Below are 27,876 nucleotides of genomic sequence, written 5' to 3' on the forward strand. Positions count from 1 at the left end.
TCCTGTGCCCGGAACCCTCCAGGGCCTGATGGTCACAGCAGCATCGCCCACAGCAGCCAGAGCGCAGACGACCCAGGCGTCCACCACGGGACGAACGGGTGAACGAAACGCGGGCTCCCCGCACCACGGGGGGTTACTCAGCCCCGACAGGGAGTGAAGTCCTGACACACGCCATCGCACGGCTGGGCCCTGGAAACATCCCGCTGAGCGAAAGAAGCCAGGCGCAGAAGGCCGCGTGCTGGACGAGTCCGTGTCCATGGAGCCCGGGATAGGCACATCCGTCGGGACGGAGCGCAGACTGGCGGTGGCCAGGGGCTAGGAGGGCTCGGGAGAAAACGGGAAGTGGCCGGTTTATTTCTGGGGTGATGAAAACATTCCGACATTGCCTAATTCCGTGAATAACACTAAACCACTGAATGGTATACATTAAATGGGTGACTTGTCTGACAAATGAATTGTATGTATCTCAATAAAGTTATCCTTTGGAAAACCCCCAAACCCCACTTCCAGCTGCTTCCTATGAGTGACACGGGCCCGGCTTCCCCTGGCCTGTGCCCTTCCCTGCCCCAGCCCCTCCTTGGGCCCTGGTGTCCCTCCCTCGCCCCACTCAGCTCCCTCTGCAGTTCGCAGGCCTCCCGCCCCGAGGCCTCCTTTCCTGGGACACAGTCCTTCCTCTCTGCGGAGTGACTTGGCCCCGTTCCGTTCAGCTCTCTGTTTACGCACCACTGTCTGGTCTTCCCAGGCCGTGAGATGGGTAGGAGTCTCGAATGTCCCCCGAACTCCCCTTAATCACGCCACTCCTCTCACTGAGTCATCATTTGGCTGCCTTCCCCGCAGACAGCAAGGTCGGGCACGCTGGCACCATCGGTCGGTCATTCGTCTTCGGAGCAGCGTCTTACGTCGGATGATGAACAGGCACCCAGGATGTTTCGAGCTCCCTTCGGGTGCGAGGGTGCCACGGTGGCCGAGTTCGCGCCCCGAGGAGCTGACAGTGTGGTGGGGGCGGTGGGCAGGGCGCACGTGATCAACGAGACACGGTGAGGGGCCAGGAGCGTCAGAAAAACAGCGCGCGAGGAACAGAGAGCGCTGGAGGCCGGTGACTGCTGACCCGTCAGGGCCGAGGGCTTCCCGGAGCGAGGCCTGGGCTGGAGCAGAGGCCTGACGAGCCCGACGAACATCTGCCCAGCGACTGAACAAGGGCCCGAGGGTCGGGCAGTGAGAGGATGGGACGGGCAGGACGCCGCGCAGAGCAGCGCGGCCTCCGAGCAGAGCCGGGCCCCACGGGCCCGCCGGGGGCTCGTCCGTCTCACACCTGCTCCCCGTGTTTTAGGTCACGATGAGCAATTCCACTTCCTCCCCCCAAATGTAACACTTCAGCTGGGCCTCTCGAGTTCCTCCCTCCGTCGCTGTTCCCAGGGCGGCCCGGGGATGCTCAGGGGCGGGGGCTGTGACCAGGAGCCCCGAGGTCTGCGGGGAGGCGAGGAGAAACGACTCACCAGCCGAGCGGAGCAGGGGAGCTGGCCGACGCATCGCTGGTTCTCCTGCGTCCGGCCAGCAGCGGGGGCAGAAGGTGGAGGACCACATGGGCCAGCAGAGCCCAGAAGTGGCGCCTACCGCTCAAATTCCAGGGCTCGGCCTCGGCGGGCCACAGGAGGCTGGCACGCAGTCCGGGTGGCTGGCCGGAGGGACGAGGACCGGCAGGGCCCTGCCGTCTCTTATTCCCTAAGCTAGCACGACCTGAACGGCCTCCCCCGGCCCATCCCGGTTTCTTCTGTGCACCACTGCACGTCGGCAACTCCCAAAACTCATCCTCCTCAGGCAAGGTCGGGGAGGGGATGTAAACGGGTCCCCTCAGCCTCTCACGGCGGGGAGAGGGGCCTCCAGTTTCAGAGCCAGAAGAGAACACCACACCCCGCAGGAACGCAGTTCGCCATGGTGACCCACCGCCTAACGAGGGTACCTAGAAAAGGGGGCGCTCCACGCCCTTGGTTTCCCTAGCACGGGACGGGGAGGTGGGGCGCGAGAGCAGGGTCCAGTCTACACTGCACTCAGCGCTGTGGACGGGAGGGCGCTTGCGATTCCGGAGCCAGGCAGGCCCCGTGAAAGTGGCTGTTCGGTCTCGGGGGACAGCTGCAACGGCTGCTTTCTGAGCCCCAGTTCTGACAAGCGGAGGGAACGCAGGCAGACCTCATTTTACTGTGTTGCTTTGTCGCGCTTCACGGATGCTCCATTTTTTACGACAAACTGAAAGCGAGACCCTCCCCCAGCAAAGATTCCCGCTCTCTTCACGCTGTGGCCTGGCACTGAACCCACGACGCATCCGAGGTTCGCCTGTATTAGAAAACAGGATCGTCCTCGGAGACTCGAGACACGTGGTGCCCACTGGATGGGCCAGAATCGGGTCCGAAAGACTGTCTCGGTAATATCTTTTCGGACGGGATACAGGACAGCTTTTAAACTAACTCCATCAGTTTTAAAAGTAGAGCTTGGAGCGCTTTGAGTAGCGAGTGGGTTAATCCACACCCCCGGCATCTAGCGTTTACGACGGTATCGCATGCGTCGGTGCTGCTGGCGCACAGAACGGCACGTTCTTCCGTCACCATGACGACTGACCTAAGACACAGCGGTAACGGGGGACTTCGATGCCAGCCACCTCGGTAGGGAGCAAGCACATGACTCGTTTGCCTCGAGACTGGCTGGGGTGAGGGGCCTGGAACCCTCGGGCCCACGTTTAAGATGGCCCCAGATACGCGCACGCTCCTTGTTCTCCAGTGTACACGGGACTCGGATCGGGGGAATTTGCATTGCACATAAATAACGGCGTTTAAGGAGTCAGCAGCATTTCCAAGGTGCCCGAACACAATTCCACCTCCATTTTTCCTACCGATGCAGGCACCCTGGTAAAGCAGAAGGTTCCAACTTGAAGACCACCTACCGCGAGCCGGGCAGCGGGGCAGGCGGAGGACAGGCGGGCGGCGCGTGCCTGCCGCCGCCTCTCCCCGGCATGCCCCCGGGGCTGTCCCGGCGTTGCGGAGACCGGGCGCCTTGGAGCGCCTGGTCGGCGCCGTCACCACTGGCCCCCCTCCACGATTACATTAGAAGGCGAGCCCGTTACGAACTGAGGCCACTGAGCAGGAGGCGCTCGGCGGGCCAGGAGGGCGGTGTCAGCGGCTTGGCGGCCGCTCGCCCGGCCGCAGCCTCCGGGCACCCGGTGCAGCCGCGCCGTCCCCCGGGCGTCTCCCCGAACCGCGCCGCCCAGGTGCCTTCCCAGGAATCACGTGTCCAGGGCTGGAGGGCGATACAATCGCCAAGAAATCTGTAACCAAAGACCTCACGAAAGCAGCAATTTTCCCATTTTGATGCCATTCTGAGGCCATGAGTCAAAGAGAACAGAAAAGCCTCAATGAGGCTGACAGTCACTGCCTGAAGTTTTCACTTAAATGGCTTCATTTTGGAAACTGCTCGGCTTCGGAGTAGCTGGCTTAGGTGGACCACGCGACCAGCGGCCCCCGGCAGGACAGCGCTGGGAGCTCCTTCTCGTACATGGTCACTGCAGAGAAGGGACCGAAAACTCCCGGAGCCGGACGGGCACCGCTGAGGCCGTACGCTGGGGCGCTTAGGGACTAGACCAAGGACACAAGTGGCAACTCCTTGGGTTGCGTTTCTCTTCTGTTCACTGTCTGAACAGATCTCACTTGGTCTCCTGCAGCCAGCGCTGTGCGTGGCTGAACAAACAGGCCAAGTCTCACGCTAAACGCGGCCTCCTGAGCACCTGAGGATGAGTCAGCTACTCAGCACACTGACGCTGCTTCAGCACGGACCATTAGGTCCCCTGGTCCTTTACTTAAGCGGGGGAGGGGAGACAGGGGGACAAGGGGACGAGGACCAAGCCGGCCACGTTCGTTGTCCTCAAAAGCTGTGTCCAGACCAGAGTTTCCGAAGCGTGGTCTGTGATTTCTGTTGGAACACCAAGCACGTCTGTCGTATCCTCCACCCAAATCCCGGGGGACGAGAGGGGCAGCGCCTGGGAATCTGCATTGTGGACAAGCTCCTCCAGGATTGGGATGAACAGCTAAGTGTAGGTATCACTCCTCCAGGGGCCCAGCCAAGACCCGCATGCCCCTAAGGGTCCCGACTCCCAAATGCCTGAGTTATTTTTTTTTTAAAGTAAAGTGAGGGCAAAAAAAGAAAAGACAGAGTGAAGAAGTCACTGTACGTTTATTATTCACAGTTAATCACTACCTACCAAATGCTATCCGCAGAGTTAAAGGATTAAGTACATAGATCTTTTTATTTAAACACTGATTTTCTTTTAAATATATACACACAAAACTTAGTTCAGCAAGGCTTCATGATATACACCAATTCCAAAATAAAACAATCAAATGGTCCAGGCGTAGAATGCCAGATTCCTTTTACCAGCGAGGAAGGGAGAAGCTATCAGAGAGGGAGCAAGAGGCCTCTTGCTCCGTCCAGAAGAGCAGCCGCCTCTTGGGCCTCCGAGGGCCCCGGGCCCAGTCCAGCTCCACAACCAGAGTCCAGGGCAGATAGCCATGACGGCGTCAGCGCCCAAGGCCATCACCGACTCTGCGGCCCCCTCTGTGTGGTCAGAAAGGGACTGGGCGAAGAGAGAAAGGTCACAGGCACATCACTCCGAGGGGCAAGAAGCTGACAGCAGACAGAGCGCTCCGCAGTGGGCTTGGCCTTCCTGCATTTCCAGCCTTCCTTCCCAGCTAGCCCTGCTTCCTGGAAATCTTTCCGTTCTGGGGTTGGGGTGGAGCAGCTATAAACACAGCCCGCTGTGAATGAGACCGAAAACCACCCAGCTGCGTCGCGGATGCTGCCCTAAGGCTCATCTGGGCAGGTTGGGTGCGGACACAGAGAGTAAAAGGCATGAACAGATAGCCCTGGTTTTCAGAGCGAGGAAAATGAAGACTCATCTTCTACCCCCACGTAGGAATACGGTATATCCCAGTCTAGTCAGAGTGACAGTTTAAATTTCTCGGGCTGTTCTGTGTTTGAAATTTGCTGGCTGGAGGGATTTGCGTCTTTGGGGTCTCTAGGATTAAGGAGGGGGTAGACGACACCTGAGACCGCAAGGTCAAGGTCACTGAGCCCCCTTTCAGCCAGATCCAGCCCAACGTGGGAAGAGCTGTCGCCTCTCCTTCCCTAGCAGCTGGTCACACCGCGGCCCGGGCAGCGACTCCTGACACCCTGGGCTCCCGGCCTTTTAGACCCCGGAGGCCTCGCAGGTATTAAAGCTGAACCTTGACCTGTCCTGCCTTAGGACGCGGCCCGCACTCCCGCCTGCCTCCTCTTCTCTACCCTGTCCTCCCCTCCCCCCGAGGGAACAATATTTACACAGAGTAGGAGACAAACCAGCTGAAAAGCTTGGACTGTCTTTAACTTATTTTAAAACAAAACAAAAGGAACACCACTCATAAACAACCCTTGAAATGAGGAAAAAGGCACTATAAAAAACGACATGCTCGGTAATACCATTTGAAAGGGAAAACAACGCGGAGAAAAAGAGACACAGGTTTTCAGCCTGACTTTCTCAGGAAGTCGTAAGGGGCAACGCTGCTTCCTGTCGCCCCCTCTCTATTTCCAACTCTGACGGAGCCGGGGTGGGGGCTGGAAGGCGGATTCCTACGCGCCCGGCCCTCCGCGGGCAGACGCTCGCCCTCCTGCGTGTACACGAAGCGCCCAGCGAGGGCTGCTCCTTCAGTCATTCTGACTAAAACAGACGTTTTGCATAGAGAAAATACCAGCCCGCTTGGTTTCTTTTCTTTTATTATTGGCATCAGCTAGGACTATATGCGGCATTAAACGTCATGCACTGATGGACAGAAGGGAAGAGAGATGAAAAGAAAGGACAAAGGAAGAGAAACAGGAGCAGCGGTGAAAATTTGTAATAAAAACTCTTTTTCTTAATTTATAGGTAAGTTTTGGCATTGTTATATCCAACTCCCGCTCCCGCCCCCCAAAGTTCCAACCAGGTGAGAGGGTCATCGGGTGACCCAGCAAGGTGTTCCGAGCCCCTCACAGGCCGCCGTTCGGGCGGCTCGTGGGGTTCATTCTTGTGGACGTGTTTTCCATGTTTCGCTTTCTTTAAATACTCTCCCCTCGACTCCTACACGTTCCGGTTCACGGGGGTGACGTAATTGCGGGGGAACATGCCGGTCTGCCCGTGGCACGCCCCCTTCCACCAGTTGGGGTCTGAGTTATCCATGACGTGGATAAAGTCTCCCCGACGGAACCCCAGCTCTCCATCCTCCTGGGGGTCAAAGTCAAAGAGGGCTTGGACGTACGTCGGCTGCTGCGGGGGGGGGGGGGGCAGGAGAAACACTGTTACACATCACACACCGACTGGGCTGGTCACCAGGGGGAGGGGACGTGTGCCAGCTTCCCGGCACCTCCTGAAATAGCCCCGTTTCTCCTGCCCTCGCCCTTTGCTTTCGCACGCTCTAAGCTCCGCCGCGCGGGTGCGGTGCGATCCGTCACCACCGCGCAGAGACGCTGGGAGCAGATGGCGCGGCACCGGCCCGCGACCGGGCGGAGGGCCGCACGCGCTGCTTCGAGGGAAAGGGCTTTGGAGACGGCCATGGGTTTTTTTGTTTAGAATCCAGGATCTGAAAATGCTTCAGTTCTTATCACTTAGTCACTTAAAAAAATCCTAAGGTTTTAGAGTTGAAGGTCAAGAGCTTGACCACAATAAGGCAGCGAGCGCTAGGCAGAGCCGAAGGAGGATTTCGGGAACAGAAACACGGGGGGCGTGTGGGCCTCGCTCCCTCAAAGCACGATCTGCCCCGCAGTTTGTTCCCAGGGAAAGACCACTTGAGCGAGCTGAAGACCGCCCTTCCTGGGAACACAGGCGGCAGACACACCTGTCCCGGAGGCGCAGCCTCTGGAAAAGGCAGACTATTTCGCTTCAGACTTCGAATCTTTAATGTGAATCAAGGGCGACATTTTGAATAATGAGCGCTGATGCGCCAGAAATAATCCTTTGACAAGGCGCCTGCTTGCAGCTACTCATCGCTAAAAGTGATCCCCATCCCTCTGACGAGGCTTACCTGTGGCACCTGCTCTATGTCCCGGAGGAATATCTGCTGGTTTCTGGAGACGGATGTAGATCTGTGATAATCTACCAGCTCGTTCAAAGAATTGAACTTCACCACCCAGAGGAAGTACTTCCCGGCTCCGTCCCGGAGCACCTTGAAGTGCTGCACGTCGTTTCCAAACCTGGAGGCGGGGGACACAGGGAAAACACCGGCATGGCTCGGGGGCTCTGGCCCAGCTAGCGGGGCTCACGGCACCGAGGAGTGTTCTGGCCACACTCCTCACAGCCCGAGGAGCCGGGGCTGCCGCACAGCAACGTCCCCCGGCCGGAGAGTCGGGGGCATCGCTGGCCGCCCCGACGCCAGGGAACCCTGTGCATCCGTCTAAGTCTGAAGACGCCTGCGAATGAATAAAAAGAGAATGTCCTGACCCACGGCATGCCCTGCACGGTACCAAAGGGGACGGAGCCTTAATGACCTTCTCACGTGGGAAAAAAAAGAGCAAGAATTAAAATCTCAGGTGCTATTTAAAGACTATAGAAGGTGGGATAAGAAATAAGGGGAGGCACTGAACATACTTTCGACAATTCTGTACTGGGAACAGGTAAAAGTTATTTTCCATTCAGGCACTTTAGTTCTATTAATGGGGAAAAGGTCTCAAAACAAAAGAATGTGCTGGGACAATAAATAAAAGATGTCTAGGCACCCCCCGCCCCACAAAAGGAGCTTCTCGGTCACCTGGTGAAAGGTAAATGCTCCCTCTTACATCGGCCCACACGAGCAAGCAAGGGCCTGCCTGAGCGGAACGTCCAGCCAAACGTCAGCTCAACGAGGCCCTGCCTGTGCCGCTCACTGCCGAGGCCTCAGGGTCCCGTCTAGCCCTCTAAAGGCATTCTATGTTGAATGAATGATCGCTGCTCCTCCCTCACTCCTAAGGCTAAGGAAACACGTCTTAAAAACGGCCCAGCAGGTGGCAGCACTGAGCTTCCAGGGAGCCGAGCGCTTAGAAACAGCACTTAAGTCCGGGCTTGAACGTTGCCCACAGGTTCTGCGACCTGAAGTGAAAGGACTCACGACAAAAGCAGTTTTACCACAGGCTGACTGAGAGAAGCAACAGTGAGATCCCTACAGCAGCTCATCAATCTTAGAACGAAAGCATCATCTGAGGACTTGCCATTCTGCCACTTCATGAGAGAAGAAAGGTGGGTGGGGAGAAAGCTTCAGGAGGAAAAAGGACATTGGCAAATGACACTTCCGGCCCCGAAGAAGCCCACTCCCACCGGGCTGTGAACTGGTTTTTGGAAGTATTTTCCACCTTGAAACTAGAGAAACATCTGGGAGGCTGGGTTCTTGAACCTCCTTGGCGAAGGCTGTTGGTGTTGATAAAGATGGCTAATGCTATCTGCATACACCTTTAAACCTTTTGAACCTTTTGTTTGATGGACTGGAGTGGGTGAGCTTCCTGGCGGCCCCGTGGGAGCGCGTGCCATGGTCAGTGGTGCTCAGGCCAGGCCCCCACCGGTCTCCGGGCTCGGTGACGCCTTGTCCCTCGCCAGTGACTAACTGCCTGTCTTGGCTTATGTTGGCCGCTTTACACTCGGGTCGGCATGTAATATAGGGCAAACGGAGAAGTCAACGAGAAGCATAACGATACTTCCACCTCAAGGTGCTCTTCGCTCGATGCTCATTTGCATGTGTTTAATCGAGCATATCAGAAAACCACCATCTCTCGGCATGTGGGCGCACGGGGGTGTACGGGAAATCTCTGTACCTTCCACTCAAGTATGCTGTGAACCTCAAACTGCTCTGAAAAATAAAGTCTACTAATAAAAAGCCATTGTTAGAAGAAAAACTGATGATCAGATCCAGCCTGACTTTTTCATGTTGAGACTATGGCTCTAAGGTATTGCTAACACTTCCTGAAACCACCTCCTGTATCTTCACTGAGAAAAAAAAATACAAAAATTCTTAATTTAAGTTTACATTTCAAAAAACCTACACGTAACACATTTGGTCCTAAGACATTCAGTTGATTTTTAAAACTAAATAATCTTCCCCGAGTTTGTAGTCTCATAGCCTTTGTTAAAAAAAAAAAAAAAAAAAAAAATTAATCTAATCGCTTGTCACATAAATGATTAACTGATTTGTGAGATTCCTACGGAAGGGGTCCCTGTGATAATATATTAACTAGAAAAGTACATATGACAATTCGATTCCTTATGTCACAGATGGGGAGTGAATTGCTTAGAATCCTCTCAACTCTAAATTTATGTTCTCCGTGACTCCCCGGGTGGTGGGGCTCCCTGCCTTCCCGGGTCCCTGCTCACCAGCTCCCCTCCACATTCAAACTCACCATGGGCGGGGAGCAAAAAGCTCCAGACCCTTGTGGTTTAAAGGGACTGCGAGAGGCCTAGGACGGTGCTGGCAGATTTAAGCTAGACATCTGGTGAAGGCGCGCAAAGGCCTCTGAGACGCAGCCGCAGGACTCCCGCAGAGGTCAAGGCGCCAGTGGGGAGAGAGCTGCGTGTGCAGACACTAGGGAGTGGTGGGGAGTAGGGACAACGCGGGCGCACGCCGCGGACGCGCAGCTCGCTGCGGGAACCCAAACCCTGTGCTGCTGGGGCATTTTCCAGAGGAGCCAGAAATTAGGATGTCAGTGTGAAAATCTTCTGGTTTGTGAACACTGTTTAGGCTAAACCTCTGCCAGGTGGCAGCCCCTGGTGTGTGGCTTCCCAGTGCAGGTGAGCTGGCGACCGAAGCAGGAAATACTTACTTGACCGAGAGGGAGAAATCCCCAGGAGCACTCTCGCTCTCTCGGATAAGGAAGGCTCCATCATGCCGCTGTTTGCTAAGCATTTCTTCTGCCTTGGCTCTGGGGATTTTGCCAAAAAACCACCTAAGGAAGGAAGGCAAACCAGTCAACATCTGCTTCCCCACAAAGAAACGGGATATGCAGCCTCCGAGACGTGAGTAACAGAGCACTCCCGCCAGGGGAAGGGCCTCCCTCTTCACCCTCTGGTCTCAATGTGCCCCATCACACCGTTGGTCCGCTTCTCCCTTGAGAGAGGGACCATCTTCCTTCAAACGACTTCACCCTACTCGCTCTCCAGAAAGTGACTCATAAGGCCACTCGCTACAGAGGAAGATACTTCAATGGGGCTCCTGTGCCAAAGCCCACTGGGCCCCCCACTGACTCAGAGCAAGGCACCGGGGAAGCCCAGGCCGACGAGCTGAACCACAGAAGGGGAGACAGGCTCCTTCTTGCAGCCATTTCATAAGGTCACAGCTTTGTACAATGGGATTCGGGAATTGGGGGCAGAAAGGCTGGAAGGCCCAGAGCTGGAGATAGAGCTCCTTCCAACAGCCCAAAGGGAAGAGGCCAGGCTGGGGGAGGGCGGCCTCTGCTAGCCACGGAGGCTGGCGCTCCTCTCAAGGCGTCTCTGCCGTCACGGCTTGCTTTAGCTTTCGGGAACGTCATCATCTACCCTGTGCATAGGCGGCCAGTGGTAAAATTTGATTTTCCACTTGGAGCAAGTTATAGATTCTTCTGCTACTGGGGCTAATTCACTTCAGCCACGAGAAAAAGAGGGTGAATTCATGGAAAACTGGGAGCAACTGGCCTGTGGCTTACCAGGAGAAAGAGAACACTTATAAAAGCTTAAAGTTACATCTACCTAACCAGTTCACGGGAAAACCATTACTACTTAGGATGGATGAATAGTGAAAACAATGTTCTCTTTTCAAAGTTGTCTTTAATGTGTTATTACTATTTTCAAAAAGCAACGACGTTACTTAAAGATAATAAAGACTTATCTGCTTCATTAGACCTCTCACATAGTAACTAACATTCATTAAAGATGCAAACCTTAAAAAAAAAAAAAGGTACCAGATAGTCAATTAGCATTATAAACCTAACTTCGGTACTTACCTTACTGATCAATTGCACTGGCAAGAGGTCTCTAAAAGAATACACTATACTCAAATTCAGAGAGGTGAGCTGCGAGGAAGGACACATTCAGAAGCTGCCACTCGTAACCTTTAAATATTCTTAAATCTACCTCCGCGGGTCTTTCTCATTCTGCTTTTATATCGCCAAGCTGCTGAGGCGCTGAGACAATCTACCTTCCTGCTGCTCCTACAAATAACTCTAGGGTAAGTGCTCCCATGCCTGGCAGTCAGGCCGCATAAGAAAAATCACATCGTAACACAACACGATGATCTCCGATTACAAAAGGACAGCTAACGGTACTGAGGCCATTTAAATAGTTTCTATTTGAGTCTCTGGTGCTTTTGAATTTGAACGCACTCGCAGGCAGACATTTAACTGGGGGTGGGCGGTGCTACTCAACAGCCACACTTTCCTCCAAACCCCTGAAGATCTTCCCCGTGGCGGTCATCCTCCTTTCCCCCTAGATGTGCATGAAGTGAAAATAAAAAGCAAGGCTCGTCCCTCAAGCCTGCCAGGGGCAGCAACTGCCGGGCAGGTCCGTGTGCTGCTGACGTTCCCTTACGGTGCCCGAAGAGGCGCTACGGCTGCAGTGTCTGCTTGTCCCCAGCTGAAAGTTACCTCGATTTTATTTTCAATTAAAAAATAAAAACTGTAGTGAAGTAAAGCATGCTAACTAAAATTTTTACAAAGTAAACACACCCCTGTTATAAGCACCCAGACTGAAAAATAAAAAAATTAGATGGAGACCATTTACAGATTTATTTTGTATCTGCTCCCATTTTTACTGATCTGGCCCCCTCTCCTCCCACCCCCCACCCCCGCCCCTAAGGATGACCCGCAACAGCACAGGCCCGCACTCTCCACGAGGGAAGTCACTGCCCTCTACACTTACCACCCCCTACTCTTCCCCCGCATTTTATGCTGTTTATCCCTTGACTAGCTTCTTTTAATGGTGATATTTATGTGTAACTACATGGCTATGGTCAAAATTTAAATTTTCAAAAAGGTGGGTTTATACTACAATACAAATAGCAGGGGAGAAAGCTAATGGGAGCGGCGGCTTATTCTGCAATTTAATTCTTTACTACATCCCATAGGCTCTCACTCATATGCGTTTAACATGAAAGCGCATATTTGGATCCTCCCCCAGGATCTACGATTCATCTTGCGACACCGGTGCCAGAGATCGTTGTGTAGTCTGTGTTTAATTTGTTAACTCATATGCTACAATAAGTCATACTCCGTTTTTAACTTCCCTCCTCCTAACAAAAACTCAAGGTCTGGGGAGGTGGGGACGGGAGCAGGGAGGAGCGGCCAGTACTTCGTGCTCTCCCTCGGCCACGAGGCGACACTGACTGCGCTTCGGGATGCGGCATGAACGTGCCGGGGAGGCGGAGCACCGCGCAGGCGCAGTACGGCTTCCTTTCCCAGCGTGGAGCGGACACGCACTCCTGCAGTCCAGCTGCGCCTGCGAACGATGCCACACGACACCGGTGCTGGGTGCTTCCCCATCAATTGCTCAAGGTTCTCTATAATGGGGACAGAGGGCCCCGCATGAGAGTGACTCTTCTTAAAAGGCGACTCTCAACCGGGTCAGTTAACTACAACTTTTTGAGGAAAGTGGCCTTTCCTACGTTTTAACAGTCAGATATGAAATGCCTATGTCACCTGAAACAACCTGAAGGAAATCAAGGATTCAGAGCCACAGGCATTTTATTTAATATAAAAATGACAGTATGATGTTCTGTTGAATTCCCTTTCGGCCTGGAAATATGAAGATGGAAAGGAACTTAAGGTGACTTTGTTACCACTGGATCTCGTGCTGGAGTCCGCAAACCATGGACCTCGGTTTAAATTTGCTGTTTTTGTACGTCCCACAATATAAGACCATTTTTTTTTTTTTTAAAAAAGGGCTGTTTCAAAAAATTCTAAAGAAAAGTATGTGTCATGACAGACTGCATATGGCCCATAAAGCCTATTATTATATGGCCTGTTAAAGAGTTTGGCCAACCTTTCTCTGTTCTGAAGATGGACTGAAGGAACAGATGTACACACGTCCCCTGGCTTACACGGCCGCGGGAGGATGCACCGTGAACCACGGCGCCCCTCCTGCTGCTGCTGACCGTCGACCGCCACCCGACCGCTCCTCCCTGAGGGGTGCGCGCCATGATGCCATCCATGAAAAGCCCTCAAAGCAAATACTGACTCCGAGTGGCTATCGGAGTGCAGAGCCGGGCTTGGCACACGTCCCGGCGCGTCTGCAATGACCTCCTGCCCATCTTTTGGAGTTTCTTGGTTATTACCAGCAGCGCCTACATCTTAGTGAACTGGGCATGGCTGCATGCTAACTCCCAATTTAATGTTACGGAGACCCCAAAAGAGGAGCATTATCAACCCACTGACAAGGGTCTAGGAATCTCTTCCACGCTTTTGAAGCTTTAATGCTATTGGCTGTTATTCCATGAACAATTTAATCTAGGCCTTTGTACAAGAATTTGGGCCAAGTATCAATTCAAAAATATTTGCTGAGCTACTAAGTGCAAATGCAAGGCTCTATTATAGTATAAAAGCAGAAAACAAATTCCCCAAGGAATTAAAAAAATTTTTTTTGTGGGGGGCAAACTCACAGTTATAAAAATGCAAGACAGTACAAGTTCCAAACAAAAACTAGAAAAAAATACATTACAAGTTAGATGGATTTTCACCTTGTAAATCATTCAATGAAACTTACTGGGCCATTATAAGCTGCCCAGTTCTTCTTGAAAAGAATGCTGGGGACCTTACAGTATCCTCACTATAGAAATGCAGCATAGATACCCGCCCCCCCGCCCCCCCCCCTTCCCACAAACTGCAGAGTAAACCAACCTTCTCTGCAGGCTGAGGCTTCCTGGATGCAATCTCAAAGCGCTTCTTGCTAACCACATGGCCATTTTGTTATACCATGACTTAGCTACAGAACCTGGCTTCCCGGCACCTGGTACCTTCTCTGCCACATAGCAAGAACTGTGTAAGAGTTTACTGACCAAGGCACGAGCCAGTCAGCCAGCCAGCCAACCAACCGACCGACATATAGCTTTACGGTGAAGCTCCTGGATCATTCGCTTCGTTTTACAGAAAGCAAACCATCTTTTCAGAACAGATTTGGTTCATGAGGTAGCGCTGGCCCACCTGTAATCACCAGTGTGGCTGCCTTGGAAAGGGGAGCGTGTATGGAGAGGAACTCACACAGTGGCCCTAAGTTTTCTGCACTGTGAGTCTTTTATAATGAGAACTACATTCATAAACGACCGGCACGGAAACAAATGCCAGAGCGCTCCTCATGGGCGGCCGGCGAGGAGTCAGCCAGACGACCCTGAAGGCCCCGCTGAGCTCTGACGCCGAGCTCCGGTCAGGATCCTTGCTCTAGTACTTGGGGGAAGAGAAACGACAGGTTCGCATCAGAGCAGTGACAACGGGGGAGAGGGACAAATGGGCTGGAACTCAAGGTGGGTCAAGTCATCTAACAGTCGTACTTGTCACTCCGCGTTGAACCAAGTAGACAGAAAAAGTCTGCCATTTCTTCACGTTTCAGTGGCACTCCAGACTGACCTCCGAAAGCCGCAGCCCCCCAGCATACGTGGTATGAAAACAACTGCCTGAGGGGCAGGACCAGGGCCAAAGAGAGGCGGTTGGGGGGCAGGGCTCTGCAGTGGCCCCCAGCGTCCCACACCATGTCACATCAATATACATAGGAAGGGCTCCAGAAGAAACAGGAAAGAAACATGTTCCCGGCTCTCAGCAGCAGGACTGGAGGAACATTTTGTGTTCTCTGAAGTGGGGACAAGTGGAGAGCAAGGGCGGTGACCATAACGAACATTCATTCACTAAGACCCTATTATACACCAAGCACCGTACTCTGGGGATACAAAGATTATTAAGATATGGTCCCGCAGGATAATCAAACATACCACTATAAAGCTGTGTGATACGTACCCATTCTCAAACAAACAAAAAAAATACATAAAATTATGAAATGTCTGGCCCCAAGGGTTTCGTAGAAAAATTATGGACCTGCATAAGTGCTGTTTTATTATTTGAAGATCGCTGACAGTTATTATTAATCTAAAACATACACACTATTACAATGTTATAGTATATAAACTATTGTTTTAAATGAAACAATTGTTTCATTATTTAAAGATCACTAGCAACTATTAATCTAAAACATATACCATTATTGACTGTTATACTATCATTATACACTATTGTTAACATGCAAAATCAATAAGCTTTATGAATTCCCTGCGAAGACAGAATAAAAAGTATGACAGCCAGCCCAGTGATCTCAATTTTAAAACATTATTTGAAATAGGCGGGTATGGCCCTTGGGAGATCAGTAGAGCCCAACTTACGGATGTGGTTTCATTTCTATGTAATTCTTGGGAATGAAGCCATCTTTCCCATTGAGTTCTGCCTTGTACCAGTTCTGATCACATTCTTCATTCAAAACCTGAAAAGAAATGAGGAAAAAAAAAAAAAAACCGATCATTTCCTTTTCACTCTTAAAAGGAGAGTCACTAAGATGATTAATCATGTTGCTATTCAGGTTTGCTTGTAAAAGGCGTCACTTGAATTGTTAACAGGTACGTGGATCCAAGACTTCTTGAAACTTCAAACTGCCAGCATTATTTCAACTGTGATAGTTAAAATTAAAAAGAAAAAGAAATTGGAATGGAAGTTCAGGCTCCCAAGCATTTAGCATTAAATCCTCTGTAGACAAGCAGAAGAGAGAATGATGGGCAAAGCCAGATTCGTTTGGGAGAGGGGATTCTGGAAAACAGCAAACACTGACCTTGCACGCCACAGAGTGGAGTCGTGCACAGAAATGTGACCTGACGACCCCAGGCTAGTGAACCACACGCAGATCCCAATGAGGGTTCTCGCCAGTGCTGCTCCCTGCGAGTTACAGACAGGCTAGGCCACGATTCTGTAATCTGTAGCGCAGTTTAACAAACAGAACGGATCTAGGTGTAGTACAAAAGTCATCCTTTGAATTCTAGAATTCTAACAATAGGCAAGGGCAGAGGCATTTTAAAAAGTCGGTAACTGAAGAGAGAACATAGAAACGTGAGCCCAACAAAGCCATGAACACGGGAAAATGCGGATAGACTAGTAAGTGGGAGTCATCCACACTACACGACAGAGTTCTGAAAGGAAGCTGGTAAAATTCCTTACAAAATGGTTTATTCAAGACGTGGAACAATGCTACACTAATTGCCAAAATAGAACCTAGCTGCTTTGGAGGGCGTGATGTATAGGTACTGACATTTCTAAGTGAGGGAGGACTTTAGAAAGGGTAGAAAAGACTGACAGCCAACCGACGAGGAGCCAGGCTGCGTTAGGTAATGCCTCTGCAAATTCACTTTTGAACAGAGGCGATGCCCTGAGTCTCACTATGCTGCTGCCTTGTTGTGATGCGGGCCAACTCGGGCCCTATCCACAGGTCACTGAGCTTATATGCAAAACTGGCAAATTCTGCAAGAGCTAATAAATGTGAACAGAGAGCTCTGAAAAAAATCAGCTACTGGTAAATCTCATTACCTTCAGTGATGAAAACTTGTTTTCTTTTCATCACTGGGTTTTCCTTAAAAAATTTTGTTAAATACTGTGATGATACAAACTGACATATACAAAGTGCATTTGTAATTTTAAAACCTGCATTTCAAAAACACTGAACTGTGCGGTAGCCAGCAGTTGTTGACGCGGACGACCATAAAGCACACAGTGGATGGAGGTTTGGGCGGGAGACGCTCTGAAGGCGCTCCCTGCCATCAGGACACCGGCACCCGTCCCCAAGCAGTAAGGCTGATCCACCGGCATCACAGTAGATGTTGTGACCTCAAGAGGGAGCCTGGCATCCTGCAGACGTCACGGCAGACCCAACAGCATGGCAGGCAAAGGAGCTATTTTAAGAGTTGATTAAGGCTAGAATTCTGTTATCTATCAAAAATAAGGGCTTGAAGAAACATGCGGCCTAGGACTTTTTTTATAAAACATCATCCTCTAATAATAACCACCACCACCACCTTAGGCTTATAAACACAATTTTCAAAACGTCTTTAAAATTCCTGAAATGCTGAGTTGTATACCAAGTCTAAAAATTTTTTGGAACACAGAGGAGAGCCGGGAGGTAGGTGATTATGGCCCGTTTGGGCCTCGAAACAGACTAATCACTTGGAAAAGGCCACTTTTAACCTGCGGCCAGTAACCCTGCAGGAAGAACTGTTTCGTGCCAGAAGTTCACACGGCAGCACATTCCTCACGTCACCTTCACTAAGGCAGAGGCACCCCCCCACCCGAACAATGCTCCCCAAGTGGAAAAACTCCAGGGCGACTCCAGATCCAGCATCAATTTAGGACTATGTTTTCTGTCAAACAAAATGATTACATGGTGCTTGGAATGCCTTCCTCTGCGAGAAGGCAGGGACGTGGAAGAGGTGCGCCTGGTTTATTCACGTACTGCGTGAGTACGTGAATGGGGAGGGTTTCTCGGGAAAGCTGGGGTGTTGCTGGGCTTGCCTCTACACCTCTCTACTTTGGAACTTAAGAAAAGACTGGTTCCGCTAGAGGACAAGCCCAGGGGAAGGGGCGCCCTGCCAAGCCCGGGCGGCCCGGGGAGTCGGCGGCCAGGCCCGGCCGCCCACCCGCTCCATGCTGCGTCAGTTTGCACAAGCGAGCCCTGGAACTAGGATGGTATATTTTAAAAGATATTTTTAAAAATTACCTTTTATTCAAATGCTTAAATATTTAAAACAGCAAAGGATACAAATTAACATAAGTGAGTCAAACGTGGAGCAGAGCATGGGCCAGGATCAGAACCATATTTGGATGAGTCTGTACCTACGAAGACTGCGTTTAATTTGCTATGGTTTTAGATGAAAGCTGACGTACTTCACAAGTAATTTTTAAAAGCCTGATCAGAGTTCTGAGAATGAGGAAGCTGTTCCCATCACCATTTCCTCACAACAGAAAGCAGCTTGTTCGTTACCTTAACAAATAGGTAGTTGAGTTTGACATCCAAGTTTCCATTCGGTTTTGAAAATTCCAAGGAATTCGGCTACCTTAGCTATCACCCCACGGCTGCATGTTCTAGTCCAACCCCCACGTTCCCTCGAGTTATGACTTTGTAGCCACGCAGAACACTCTGGTTTAACGGAAGCAGACTGATCAAGAGATGAGATTACGAAAGAAGGAAGAGACCAGTTTCGGTGAAGTTCCCCCTGCCTCAAAAAAAAAAAAAAAAAAAAAAAAAAAGACTGAAAATAATGTTAGAGCCCAACTCAGGAAGAAATTTAAAAGATGAGGAATGATGTGAGGTTTACACGGAAGGGTTAAAACTATGTCAGCCGAGGGAAGGGGACATGCCGGGGGGTCTCGAGGTGTCACCGTCATATTTCTCGACCTGCGTGCTGCTTACCTGGATGTGTTTGGTTTGTGAAAATACACTGAACCATGTACTTACGGTATATGAACTTTTCAATGTGTATATCATACTTAAACTAAAAGGTAGAAATATTTCAGTCACGAGAACACAGATAAAAAAAGCACACCAGGCCTTCGGCATCATAAAAACCCTTCACAGCTCAAAAAATACACACAGAGGAAGAGGAAAATAACACAGCGAGACTTCGGAACCCCCATGACGACAGCCGTCACTACTCCGCGAAGGAAAGACATTCCCAGAAATAAAACGGTCTCCACTGCGTGTGTTCTCGTCTACACAAGTGGTTCTGAGAACATTATTCACTGCTGCCCCCATCCCCCAGCCTCAGTCTGACACATCGCTCAAGGTGATGCAGATTGCCATTTATACTGACGCCAATACGAAGCTTTCCAAAGAGAGAGAGACAGAGACAGAGAGAGACAGAGAGAGAGAGAGAAACAGAGAGAGAGAAAGAGAGAGAGAGAGGGAGAGAGAGAGAAAGAAAGAAAGAAAGAAAGAAAGAAAGAAAGAAAGAAAGAAAGAAAGAAAGAAAGAAAGAAAGAAAGAAAGAAAGAAAAAGAAAAGAAAGAAAGAAAAAGCCAGTGGTCAAAGACGGGGTCTCAGCCCCTTGGGATGCACCCGATCTGGCGGCAACAGCACAGGATTTAAGAGGCTGCACGCACGGGTTCAAACTCATTTTCACCAACCATGAGCTAACTATGTGGCCTTGGGCGAATGACCGTGCTCTAGCTGCTGGATTCCCCACCTGCAGGGTGCTGATACTATCTGCCTCCCAGGGTTACTGAGGGGGTCACGCGAAAAATGTATTAAGCACACAGCCACGGGCACGGCACCACATTCCAGCTGTCGCAGTGGCCGCTGGCTCCCCCCAGCCCCCCAGTCACCCCGCCACACACATCCGCAGCGTGGTGACCCAGGCAGGGGCTGGGTTTTCCCTTCACTCGGGTATCCGTGACGGGATGCTGCGCGCGGCGCCAACAGCGCACACGGCAGCACGGGACGGGGACGGGGACGAGGCCGCGGCGCTGACGTCAAAGGTTCTACACGCGGAGTTCGAGGAGTCCAGCAGCTGGCTCCCCTCCCCGGCCCCTTGCTAAGCCAACACTGGGAGACGAGGACCGCACTTAATTTTCTACACAAATTATAGAAAAAAAGGTGTCTTTTAGGAAAATGGTAGATAAGTATTGTCTGTAGACCACTGTAGTTGGAAATATTAGGACATTTTCTTGCCTGCACATATTCAGTTATCTGTAAATAAACAAGAAAAGGAATCATGATTTAAAAAAAAAAAAAAGCTGTATAGTTACGGAATGTCAGTCCCACCGAACCTTTCAACACAGTCTAATTCTAACAGCTCGCGGGGTGGTGGGCAGTGGGGGGTGTCAACGTTTCTTCTGGGAAAAATTATTCAAAGTTTTACCAATTTGTGAAGCAATTTGTATAAAAGCGTTTGTGCATGACGGATAGGAACAATTACATATTTAAGTTCTTACACATAAAAAATCCCCCAAAATACCACTTACATCTATCTGGTCCCTGCATTATAGAAATTCAACATAAGCCAGTGAGTTTTCCTCAGCTCTTCAAAGATCAATCAATCCCACAGCAGTAATACTGAAAAAGTGCCACGACTGAAAAGATAGATTTCAAGAATGCTGGTTCCCTATCGCACAATTTCAAGTTCTTACAAAAAGGAAAGCACACGCACACGCACACGCACACACTTTTAAAAGACAGTAATGCTTAGAAAAATTCAACAGGGCCTTGGCTAGGATAACGGTTTTGGGAGAGCCATTTAAAGTCAGTTCTCTTCGGCTGCCCGGCCCATATCGGACTGCCCTTCCACTTCTCAGACCCCCTCGGATTACTGCCTCGGCCTCAAACTACACTGATTCATTACTAACACTTTAAATAAGTGCTTTATAATCACTACCTCCATCTGTTACAGTTTTTGCTCAACATGAAAAACATCTCGGTTACACTGCCTGCTCTACTGCGTGCCAAATCATGAAAAACGCCCACACTGCAGATAAGTTATTTGGAATTTTAATGATGAGATGACCAACTTAAAGGCAGTTTAATGATTAAGGTCCCTGGTCCTACCAGAAACCCTAAATTGTTTATCGAAGCGCACAGAGGGAGAGAGCTCTCCAGGCCGGTGGCCAGGCCGGTCTCCTCGCTGAGCGAACACGACCCACTGGCTGCCACGCCAGGCGCTGCCGGAGTCGGTCAGGACCCCCGACACGCAGCTGGCCCCCGAAGACCGGAAAGCTGTGAAAAAGTGAAATGGGTGATGTTTTAAAACTTTCCTAATTTGGGCGATTTATAAAATTGTGTTCAAACATCAGATTGTGCTGTTTTAGTAAATGGTTTAAGAAAAACCTACTTGTTTAAAAAAGTACGTAGGCAATGACATCGACTAAAGGGGACTCTACCTCATGGCAACGGCCACCTCAGCAGACGTGTAACAGCTATGGCACGGAATGCTATATTTAGTTCCCTCTGAAATGAATAGTTCCACAAGATTCATTTCTTTTGGAGTCCGGAAGTCCTTGTTATTTATTTTTTTTACATTAGTATTATTTTTTTTAAATAAGGATTCCATTTACCAAACTAAAGAAATCCAAAGGGCACTTGGTCTCATCTGCCTTCTGACCACTAGTGACACAATGGTGACAGGTGCCACGTTTTGCCCTTTAAACAAATTTAAAAAGGAAAAGAACGAGGAGGGGTATGAAAGTGGGGGCGGACCCCGAAAGTCGCCAAGCTCCCGCTGGTAAGCTCACTCGGCACCCTCATTCTGCCGCTGGAACACGACCAGCTTTCACCCGAGGAAAAGCGCCTTCTTTCCTGGCGCCAAGCCTGGTCGCTGCCCTCCGTAAGTGGCCACTGCGAACGGGGATCAGTCCGAAAGGGGAACACCGGTGGATCGAGAGCCCAAGGCCCGCCAGCCGTCCAGGCGTCACAGTTTAAGGCCGAGCTGGTTTGTCTGCAATCTGTTTAGTGCCCCGAATCCGTTCAAATGCCACTGGTTTTCTGTTAAACGGCCTTAAGCAGCCTTCTCTAGCTCCAACTGATCAGCACTCCGGTTTCGTAATGCGGCCATCACCTACTTACCTGCCCTTCTCACAACTGCTTCTCTAACGAAGCCCTGGGCTCGGTCAAGCCGGTCAACTCTCCAGGCTCTCGGCATCCTGTGCTTCTCGCCTGTTTTCCCTCTGATGGACTGTCCTCTTCCCTATCCCGATGGACTGTCCTCTTCCCTATCCTGATGGACTGTCCTCTTCCCTATCCCGATGGACTGGCCTCTTCCCTGTCCCGATGGACTGGCCTCTTCCCTGTCCCGATGGACTGGCCTCTTCCCTATCCATTCGGATCTTGCACGATTCAGCTCAGAGTTTACGATCAGTCTGGTCACTTTCTGTTTCATTTTTATAGCATTTAATGGGGGATCATGGTCAAAACACATAATCCCTCATGACCTCTTGTCCACCACTACCATGTACTGTGTACCGGTATGCTCGGGGCCCCCCTAAACTACACTGCACAGGCCCCGAAGCTGGCTCCATGCCCAGCTCCCATGCGCATTCCCCACCACTCCTAGAATGGTGTCGAGCTGTCCTGAGGGGCTGACTTGGTGTAACTGTCGCCAATATCACAGAGCTGGCTGGGCAGAGAGACCATGGAACGAGCTCCGTACATTATACGTTCCTGTCAAATTCACTGATGAAAAACACATTTTTACATCATCGATCTGGCCGGTGGGAACAGAGGTGTTTGCTAACTGCTTCAATAGACCCGAAGAAGCAGACCGACTGCCATGAGCTTGCACCCGCCAGGAAGGAGGGGTGACACAGAAGGCACAGACCCAGGCCCTCAGCTGTCCTATAACTCAAGCACCGCGGCCAGAAGACTTCCGTGCGGGGTGCCTTGAAAGGGGGTACGCCAAGTCTTTCCCACAAGACACCCGCTTCTACTTTCTCTGAGAAAGGAAGGAATGAGGGTGGGGTCGTGGGGTGCGTGGATAGGGAAGGGAAATGTCAGTGGGGAACGGATGACGGGGAGGGGAGGCGTTTCCACGCTCGTGTCCACACTCGCAGCGCTCGGCGCGGGGCAGCTCCCGGAACGCCGAGGGGCCCGGCTGAGTCTGCGTGTCTGGCTTGTGGCTGACTTTTGCAGGGTATTAATTTTATAGCTACAACTCCTCCACCAAACTTTTTTTAAAAGACAGAATGGAAGACCTTTGACTTTCTGTTCTAATGAATGGCAGCTAGGTGACGGAGAGTGTGTGTGTGAGTGTGTGAATGGGGGGGGGAGAGACACATACACGTGTGAAAAAACAATTATATATTAAGAGTTCGGGACCACTCACACATTCTTTTTCAATGGAAGACTTCCTTTATAACGTTCATACATGTAGGAAGATGAATAATTAAGAAGATCAACCAAATTACAGGATATTTCTCTTTTCTGGTAAATATTTCAGGTCTCAAAAAACAAACTGGATACTCTTATCGACCTCTCCAGGTTCAGCTGTCATTAAGAAAGCTGCTCGTGACATTTTGACAAAACAGGAAGGTAGTTCACACATATGTGCAATTACTCCACCCAGATAGCCCTACAGGCAGTGAAACTTAAACGCATAAGCAATGCCCCAAAATAAACTAACTCTGTCAAAGGGGTACCAAGAGTTTCCATTCAAAACAACTGTCTTCTGTGTTTTCTCACTCATGGAAGACACACTGCTTTGGTGTAGCTGACTGCTCAACAGGAGTGGGAAATGCTCTCAAATGCCAGAATGTCAACTGCAGGGGTTAGGAGAGACAGAGATAGACATCAGGGAGTTTCAGCAGAGAAAATTCTGTACATTTGGAACATTCAGCCGTATGCTGTCCTGTCCCAGGCAGGCACTGTGCACCCAGAGGGCCGGGCCAAGCCCGAGCTGGGTGAGCCGAGGCCCACGGACGTCCCTCCCCAGGGGCGCAGACTCCAGCAGAAAGAGCCCGCTGCAGCACAGCGCGCTGATGGCAGGAGAGGGGGACTCATGGGGTCCGTGGCGAGTATCAACCCAGCAGAAAATATCCGAGTTCCGAATACTGAAGAGAAGGACCCGACTCCCACTCTAGAGTGTGAACTGGGTTACAGTCCTCGGTTGCTGCTTCGGTTCTGCTCGGCCCGCGCAGGGCTGCGGGAGGACCCAGCGTGGCAGACTTCCCAGCCCGCACTCAAGCGCACGGAGGACGACTGTGCTCTTGGCCACACCGGTGGCCGTTAACTAAAAGGCTGGTTAAGCCTCCTTACGTTGAAAAGTAAAACCTTTACTAATGGTATCAGAACTTCCTAACTGGAAATAACCAAAATAACCTCAAATGTGGCTAATTCTTTACCTTAATGACATATACTTAGCCACTGTCCGGCGTCCTGCTTGCTAACAGAAGGCCCTCACCCTCAGGTCAGAGTCTACAGCCCTCTCCTCAGAAAACCAAGCACAATGTAAAGCGAAGCCTCTGAGGCCTGGGAAGCGACAGCCAACCGTACCCTGACCATGGGCAAGCCAGCTCACACTCACCCGTTCCATCTGCTGAGAGCGGCCCACTTCCCATTGTTCCGGCATAACGACACAAAACAGGGGCTCCCCCCAAATGCCCCTCCAATTAATGACAGCAGTTTCTTACATTTCATTCAAGGCCTTACTGATTCGAGATGTGAACTAAGGGGTCGACAGGGGTCTACTGATTTACGGTCATTCTGTGAGCCAAGAGCCACCTCAGAGAACGTAACCGAAAGAATAAAAGCCACGACGGTCATTGAGCTCATCACCGATGGCTGCAGAAGGATCTAGGCCTGAAATGCTCAAGGCCAGGGGTCCTTACACCTACGTTATCATTTTGAACTAAAAAAGCTTGTTCCAAATATATTTTCCACTTCTGAAGCAGTTAATCTAGCTTCGAATCAGGACAGTGTGCAATCACATGACAGGCAGAGGGACTAGGGACAGAGGTAAGCCCCGCCCACCCTACTCCCAGGGTGGAGGTGAAAGCAGGCAATTAACCAGGTAATTACAATACTAAAGTGAAAATGCGGATTAGTGTTAAGTACAGGGTTAGGGAGCAGAAAACAGAGGGCCCTAACCTAACCAGGAGGGAGGGGGATACAGTCAGAGAGCGAATTTGACGGGAGACCTAAAGGATCTCCTGCGGGTGGTCTAGGCGGAAGGCTCATGCAAATTAGTGAGAGCGAGTTGGTAGGCTGCGGAGGACCATTAGAAGTCACTGAAGACTGACACGCAGGTTTGCATTTTTCACAACCTCCACGGGGTCAACGCTGTGAGAATGAAGCGCAGGCCGACCAGGTGGGGAGCACCACAGCCGCCCGGGCGGAAGATGACAGTGCCCAACTGGGGCGCGACAGTGCATTGGAAGGAAGCAGAAATTTTGAGGAGGTCGAATCAAAAAGGGCTGATGATCAGATGTGGCTCAGTGGTTTCCCCTCTTGACCACCATTTTTTTCTAGTGAAAAGCTTTAGAAAAACGGCTCTATAGAGCTGCTGGGCAATTTTTTCTCTTTTAAAGCCATCGCGAGTAGAAAGCATAATTTTAAAAGGCAGCTGGTCCCCCTGGGCTGGTATTTTCCACCTGCCTCTCCAGATCCAGCTGACATCCTTCTCTGTCTTTTTGTGCGTGGATCTGCATGGAACACAAAGGCAGGTCCCCTGGCTCCCAGTGGTCTCCGGCACGGGCCCCCCCGGGGGGTTTCTGCGGACAATCCTGGATCTTCGGCTGAAGGTCTCAGCCCTCCTGACCCAGTCCCTTCCTCCTCCCTGTGGTAACTCCTCCCCCTCCTTGTGCCCCTCTGTCGTCTTCAGGCCTCGAGGTGGTAACCCAGTTACGAGCTCCGGGCTCTGCAGCGTCCCTGTGGCTTCCAGAGGAGCCCTGCTCATGCCTGTGGACAGCCTCATTACTAAGGTCTCCGCAAACCCGCCAGTTTAAGTGTGTCAGGCGTTTCCTACCAGAACCCTGACTGAAATCACCCTCGAATCAGTGCTATCTTTTGGAACCCATTAAGGAGATATAAAGTGACATTTGTCACAGGCCAAAAGTGTTGCAGGAAGCATCCAAACTCTACCAACTACTTGGGGGAAGAAAACTATAAAAGAGCTTTGCTTTATGAGCTCCACCATGCTTAAACAGCCAAATAATGGTTTGTTATTAAGATAGTTATGGGGCGATGAGGAAGGGGGTGAGGGCACGGAGAGCTGGGATCTGGGATCCAGTCAGTACCAGGCCGTCCGAGTGGTTCGCAGGAGCCCTCCTCTCGGAACTGCGCTCGGTTCATGTCCAGGTGTGTACTACGCTAAAGAACTGGGGAGCTGCAGCGGGGGCGTAAACGGAAGAAGAGAGACGTGGGCTTCGTCCTCAGAAGCCTTTCCGAGCTAAGGGAGCGATGTACGTAAGTAGTAAAAGAATATGAGACGTGGGATAAGGCAAACTGCTGATGGTGAGCTGAACGCGGCGTCCACGGCTACGCGTTTCCAGATTCGCCGCACGGTTGATGGAGAAAATTCAATCCTTATCCGGAGGAACGAGACAAAGGGCAACTTCGAACAGTCCAGGAATAGAGCAAGAACCTCAGGCGGAGCACGCAGTGTGGCAGGGGTGTGCGACGCCCAGGCGTCTTCCCTTTGATACTTTAATTGGGGTTCGATAAAAAAGGAACCATGGTTTAATCACACTTCGCTTGCTATCCCCTGCCAGGTACACATTGCCCTCCTGTGATGGAACTGTCACATGTTTAAATGACAGACGGTAATTACGGATGCGGTGGACAGTCACCTCCTGCAGGTAACCACTCTGGCGCTGCTGCTCCACGGCAGGAAAACAACTGCCTGACAGATAAGATCGGCTCCGTCCCCACTGCCTCAGCCACCCCGCTCAAGTGCCACCAGGGGAGCTGAAGGGTCTTACAGCCTAGAACCCTCAAGGACAGGGCTTCAAGTGGGCATGCCTGGAATAAGGGGATCAAGTGGCCCGTTCCAGTCTCCTGTGTCTGCCTCTCAGAGACATTCGACGGATCTGCCCTTTTGCCTCTTTTGGGATGATCATATTGGCAAAGATGAAAACAAATAAGGCTCAGTGATGGTGGTGAGACTACGGTACTTGCGGGAGAGTGGAAAGACACACAGTTTTATGAAAAGTAATTTGATTACATACATAAAGATCTGAGTCTTCAGATCTAGTAACACCATTCTTAGGTCTCTATCCTAATAATAAAGGATGCATATTGAGGCTCAGGGAGCAGAGAAGTAAGTATACAGCGAGTGCCTATTCTGAGTCAGGGCTACAATAAAGAAATGATCCTTACTTGCAGGGAGGGGACAGGAAGGGAGGCCAGGTAATCACAACTGCAGGTATATTAAGTTCTATGATGTCAAAGTTCAAGGTGCTTTGTAGCACAGCACACCTCAGGGAGACCTAATTTAATCGCATGCAGAGACAGGTGTCAAGGAAAGCTCACCTGGGCAGTAACATGCCAACTGAAAGCCTGGGCGTCGGTAGATCTCAATCAGGCTAGGGCGAGGGGATGGCAGGCACTAACGAGGACACGGAGAAAGATTCCGAGCAGAGGGAAGCGCCTGAGCAGAGGCTCACAGGTGGCAAGCGGTCTGCACGGTGCCCTGCGTGCGCGGCAACAGGGTGAGATATCAAACTTCATGCCACCTCACAGGCTTCTCAGGTGACGATTAAAAAGCTATGTCAAGTTTATTCTCCACCATGAATAAGAAAGAGAGAAAGAAAATGCAGAAAAGGGATACTCCCTCAGTTAGGAGAATGACCCATTCTCTGAGAACACGGGGAATGTCTTCATTGCTATACAACTAAAAACAGCTACATTAAACTGACATCTTTTCATACGACTGATTCAAGTACATATAATATGCAGAAAAACCTTAGAATCTATGAAAATATTCCATTTTAACCAGTATACCCTGACACTCGCTTACTACTTATTACTTACACCTTTCTCTACTTCCAAAAGTGACATTAGGAATCTTGACAGACCCCAAATATGGGCATTTTCATCAAGAAAAGCAGTCCTTACAGTTCAGGACATGGCAACGTTTTCTAAGTACCTCTCTGATGGCACTGGAGACAAATATAGCTGCGAGGAGACAGGCTAAGTTAACTACCCCTCCTCTCACGGAGGCCTCGCTAGCAATTAACGAGCTTTCCAGGCTTCGCTCAGGCAGCTGCACAGCTGGGAAAGAGCAGGTTTGCTGGGAGGGCTGGGGGGCGGCAGCAGCGAGAACAAGCCCGCTGCTCCAGGCATGCACCATCAAAGACGACAAGCCCGGCCTCGCTCCGCCTCCGAGTTTTCGCTCTCCAAGC

General features: G+C 50.9%; 1 protein-coding gene across 2 annotated transcripts in view; it reads right to left on the bottom strand.

Annotated features, from left to right (window-relative positions):
- Positions 1 to 4,199: 4,199 nt before the first annotated feature.
- The window catches only part of GRB2 (growth factor receptor bound protein 2), a 70,872-nt gene continuing 47,195 nt past the window's right edge, over positions 4,200 to 27,876 (bottom strand). For both annotated transcript variants that reach the window (XM_036222890.1, XM_016132533.2), the window contains exons 3-6: positions 15,399 to 15,496; positions 9,832 to 9,954; positions 7,074 to 7,242; positions 4,200 to 6,319 (exon numbers count right to left, since the gene is read on the bottom strand). In XM_036222890.1, coding sequence (XP_036078783.1) covers positions 6,134 to 6,319; positions 7,074 to 7,242; positions 9,832 to 9,954; positions 15,399 to 15,496 — 576 coding nt within the window. In that variant the 3' untranslated portion in view covers positions 4,200 to 6,133. The remainder of the gene's footprint in view (positions 6,320 to 7,073; positions 7,243 to 9,831; positions 9,955 to 15,398; positions 15,497 to 27,876) is intronic.

The sequence above is a fragment of the Rousettus aegyptiacus genome, unplaced genomic scaffold (genome assembly GCF_014176215.1).
Source record: "Rousettus aegyptiacus isolate mRouAeg1 unplaced genomic scaffold, mRouAeg1.p scaffold_m13_p_6, whole genome shotgun sequence".
NCBI classification, from domain to species: Eukaryota; Metazoa; Chordata; class Mammalia; order Chiroptera; family Pteropodidae; genus Rousettus; species Rousettus aegyptiacus.